The sequence below is a fragment of the Adiantum capillus-veneris genome, chromosome 4, assembly GCF_014529385.1.
Source record: "Adiantum capillus-veneris isolate H3 chromosome 4, ASM1452938v2, whole genome shotgun sequence".
In the NCBI taxonomy this organism is placed as follows: Eukaryota; Viridiplantae; Streptophyta; class Polypodiopsida; order Polypodiales; family Pteridaceae; genus Adiantum; species Adiantum capillus-veneris.
The window spans coordinates 113845056-113848881 of NC_140934.1; the positions used below are offsets into that span (position 1 = coordinate 113845056).

The window sequence follows — 3826 nt, forward strand, 5'->3', positions numbered from 1 at the left end:
CACTAGTCATCAAAGGGGTTGACATGCGAAGGCATGTCACCCACGTCATCAACATCAAGAGAGGTGGAGGCCCCCTCTGTGCTTCGCTTTTTAGGGAAAAATAATGGCTGCACATAATTTGAAATCAAAGTGTCATCATTGTCAATTGTTGCACACACCTACCGTGTGTCTAAGCATGCTGCCAATACGGGCGTTGTACCAATCCCAACTCCAAACAAAGACCTCCAGGCCTACAAAGAAGCTCCACAAAACCATGCAATAAAAGAATGACTTTGTTGCAAGCTACCACGCCATGGCTCCCCTAATGATGATCTCGCTAGAGAAGACTTTGGAAGATGGTGCATCATGTAAGAATCCAAAGGTGCCAAGTCGATTGAATAGCAGGGTGCTCTTAACCACAAAGCAAGGTGGTTGCATGCCAACCCTATGCACCATAAGTACGAGAGAACAATGACACTACACCGCCACATAAACAATTATAACAATAGCAATAATAATAACACGCCAAATGAGAAACAAACAAGTTAATTATGTAGAAGAGAATTACCTCAATCCGACCACCAAAGCTATTACCATAACCATAAGCTCCATGATGAAGGACTACAATGCAATGATGAATAGCCATCTCTGATGCACGACAAAATCTCTCAATTCAGCCAATGGTATGTCCTGCAAGAAGTTTGTAAAGTCACAATAGAAAATACACAACAAAAATATAGACAAGTATTGTATAAAATTATGATTGAAGCACAAACCTTTCATAGAGACCATGATCAACAACCACCCTGAGTCTGACAAAGTCGAATATGCAAGTTGCATGCCTGCACAAACATGATCCTTGCTACAAATATCCCAAAGGGGCACAACAAGGGAGGCTAAGTGGGAACCACCAAAGGGAACATCCAAAAAAATAAAATCAGCAGCCCATGAGACTGTTCTCCCACCACGCACGCACAAGGTACCATCGAAGCGTGCACATCCCGTGTGCTCATGAACACGAATCCATGCCGGATGTTGAACACCAACCCTAAAATCAGCAACAATGGCTATGTAGTCCCCAGAAATGGCCATGCATCATGAGTCAGATAATGAGGACAGAGAAGACAAGGGAATATCAACGATGTATACAAAAGAAATGGTTTTCTTTGCAACAATCTCCCCATGAGGTACTGCGATACAAGAGGCCAAACAAAGTGAATTAACTCCAATAAATGAACAAAACAAACGGCTGCAACGTAAGCGATAGCTCACCATGCTCTTGCTCCATGTTTTCATCCACCCTAGTCTCAACAATCACCTCCTTTCCCTTGTGAGAAGTATTTGTAGCTTAGAAAAAGCAGAAAAACACAATATCACCAGTATGTAAACCAAATAATTTAAGGAAAAAGAGAGTTTAAATCTCTTCAACGAATTATGTTTGAGACTGTTTTGAGTAGCCATTCACCTCATCAACGGATGTACCACCAACTCTCATAGTATCGTGAAGATCTCTCTCTCTCTCTCTCTCTCTCTCTCTCTCTCTCTCTCTCTCTCTCTCTCTCTCTCTCTCTCTCTCTCGCCAATACATGCCCAGAAGCCATGTCTATCCACCATGGACATGTCTCCATCTCCCAAGTAGTGAGCTTATGTATGGAAGGGGAGTACATGTATTCTTCCCCAATAGATAGTTGTGCCCACTGCTTAGCTAAGAATGGAATCCCTGGAAGAAAGCCTTTTCCAACCAAGGATAATAGAAATTTAAAACAATCAAACAAAATAACATCACTACAAACTTTGTAATTATGAAAAGCTTGCAATAAAAGTATGATGAGCTTGACCTATAGGCTAGCCATTGAGATGCCATGCGTACTGTGTCCACTTTCTTCATAGCTTGCTTGTCAACATTTTTTGTCTTAGCTTCAAGAGAGGTTTCCAAAGGAAAAAGATAGGGTCATGCTTCAAACTTGAGCTCCTCAAAGTAAGAGGCAAGACAACAATCATGAGGCAACAAAATACCACCAAAAATGTTGGTTAAGTCCTCCACAAACTTTGTGGCCCTATCAAAAATCCTTTGTAGAAGGCCCTCTCTACGAATCCAATTACATAACAAGGAAGATAAGAAAAAACTAAAATAATCACAAAAAACTAGCAATCCTACATCAAATATTCTTGAAAGTCAAAAGAAACTTTACTTACATGCGATACACATTATCTCCTTTCTTTAAACCATGAGATGCTCTAGTAATCTTGTCTACCTCAAGCAAGGAAACTCATAATAGTTTTCTCAAGACAGGAGCATCATGCATAGCAATCAAGTTCAGTTTCTCAAGCGTAGCCCAACTATCAAGACCCCACTTGAGTGCAAGAACTCGAACCATGCAATCCGGTCCAAGATTCGGATCAACAATATTTAGCAGCTGCAGTATTTGAGCAACAAATTAAAAACCAAGTTTGAACAGCTATTACACTATGTGCAAAACAGCTAAACAAAAACAATTCAACCACCTTTCCAACACGCTCTCCATATTTGAATGCTAAATCATTCAATATCTTCTCCTCCTCTTTTATAAGTTCTTCATTTGTCATTGTGTGCCTAGCTTGCTCTATTCTTTGGCTCAATTCCTTGGACATTTGAACCTTCAACACATACTTAAAAATAAATAATTTGCAAAAAACAAGCACATACTCTTTGGCTCAATTACTTGGATATTTTATCCTTCAACACACAATTGAAAATATATAATTTTCAAAAAAAAATAAAACATAAGATTGTTCTTAAAAATCAAGCCAGAGACACTTACATCATATAAGAGCTTTCCCAAGTATCGACGAGTGAGTGGATACCAAGGCTCCACACCCTTCGAGTATTTCTTATGGATTGCAGCAATCAACTTTTGATCTTTTTCTGGAAGCCTTGTTACATAAGCTTCATGATCCGCTGCACAAATGTGGGAGCAGTTGACAAGCTCATCCCTAAGATGGGTGACCACAAGAGCATGTGTGTTCATGCTATTCCAAGTTCATATACAATACATACAAATTCAGAAACATAACATAGAAATTTTTTGCTAAAATATATAGAAAGTCATAAAACTTACAAATTCATTCTTTGCAAGCTACTAAGAAGAGCTACCTCTGGCACTCGTGTAGGATCAATAACTCTACAAAGCACACTACAATGTTTCTCTCGATCAATGGAGAATCTCTCTTTAATAGCAACCGTCCAAGCAACCGTTCTATGATTTACCCTCACAGACGTAGAACATTTTATTAGAGAGAACTTGAAGATTTGGTCTTTTAGAAAACTCAATTCAAACTCTTTATGTATATCAACCCATATTGGGTCCCATGGAGTAAGAAGTTCCTATGCAAAATAGATAAGCATAGACAGAAAAGCATACTCAACTACTATTTATGAGAACAACAAAAACACAGTAGAAACAGACAGTAGGAAAGATCAAAGTAGAGAAATGAAGTACCTGTAACATAAGCTCCCTCCTTCTTCCAATTCCAAATTGAAACAATAAAAGCTCCTTTTTCATGCATGTAGCCCTCCTTTGCAAAAGCAGATCTCAATCCACTAACATCATATCTTAAGCCTATCACCCTTGCATAGGGGATCAATCGACATAAAGGAATTGTTGGTCAATCAAAACAACTAAACATGTGAGTACATTGAAGAATATCTTGTCCTCTATGCATGTAAAGCTTGTGCTCATCCCTTGTCTCAGTATCTACTGTTACTTCATCTCTTACGACATAAGGCACTATTTGAAAACATGCCTCTTGTGGGGCAAAAGATTCATCAACTTCATTTATGGATCCAAGCCCCAAGTCTTGACTCTGC

The 3826-nt window shown here is 39.0% G+C and overlaps 1 protein-coding gene across 1 annotated transcript; it reads right to left on the reverse strand.

The window, feature by feature from the left end:
* Positions 1–1684: 1684 nt before the first annotated feature.
* On the reverse strand, positions 1685–2987 carry LOC147459833 (uncharacterized). Its single transcript, XM_086509905.1, has 5 exons — positions 2781–2987; positions 2485–2616; positions 2355–2396; positions 2176–2194; positions 1685–1764 (listed from the first exon to the last, which is right to left on the reverse strand). Exons 1-5 carry the CDS (start codon positions 2985–2987, stop codon positions 1685–1687), a joined length of 480 nt encoding a protein of 159 aa, XP_086366031.1.
* Positions 2988–3826: the final 839 nt, after the last annotated feature.

Coding starts and splice junctions, on each gene's coding strand:
- LOC147459833 (XM_086509905.1), bottom strand. CDS start 2,987: ATGAACACACATGCTCTTGTGGTCACCCATCTTAGGGATGAGCTTGTC. Junction 2,617..2,780: donor TGGGAAAGCTCTTATATGAT/GTAAGTGTCTCT, acceptor TATGTGTTGAAG/GTTCAAATGTCCAAGGAATT. Junction 2,397..2,484: donor ATGGAGAGCGTGTTGGAAAG/GTGGTTGAATTG, acceptor CAAATACTGCAG/CTGCTAAATATTGTTGATCC.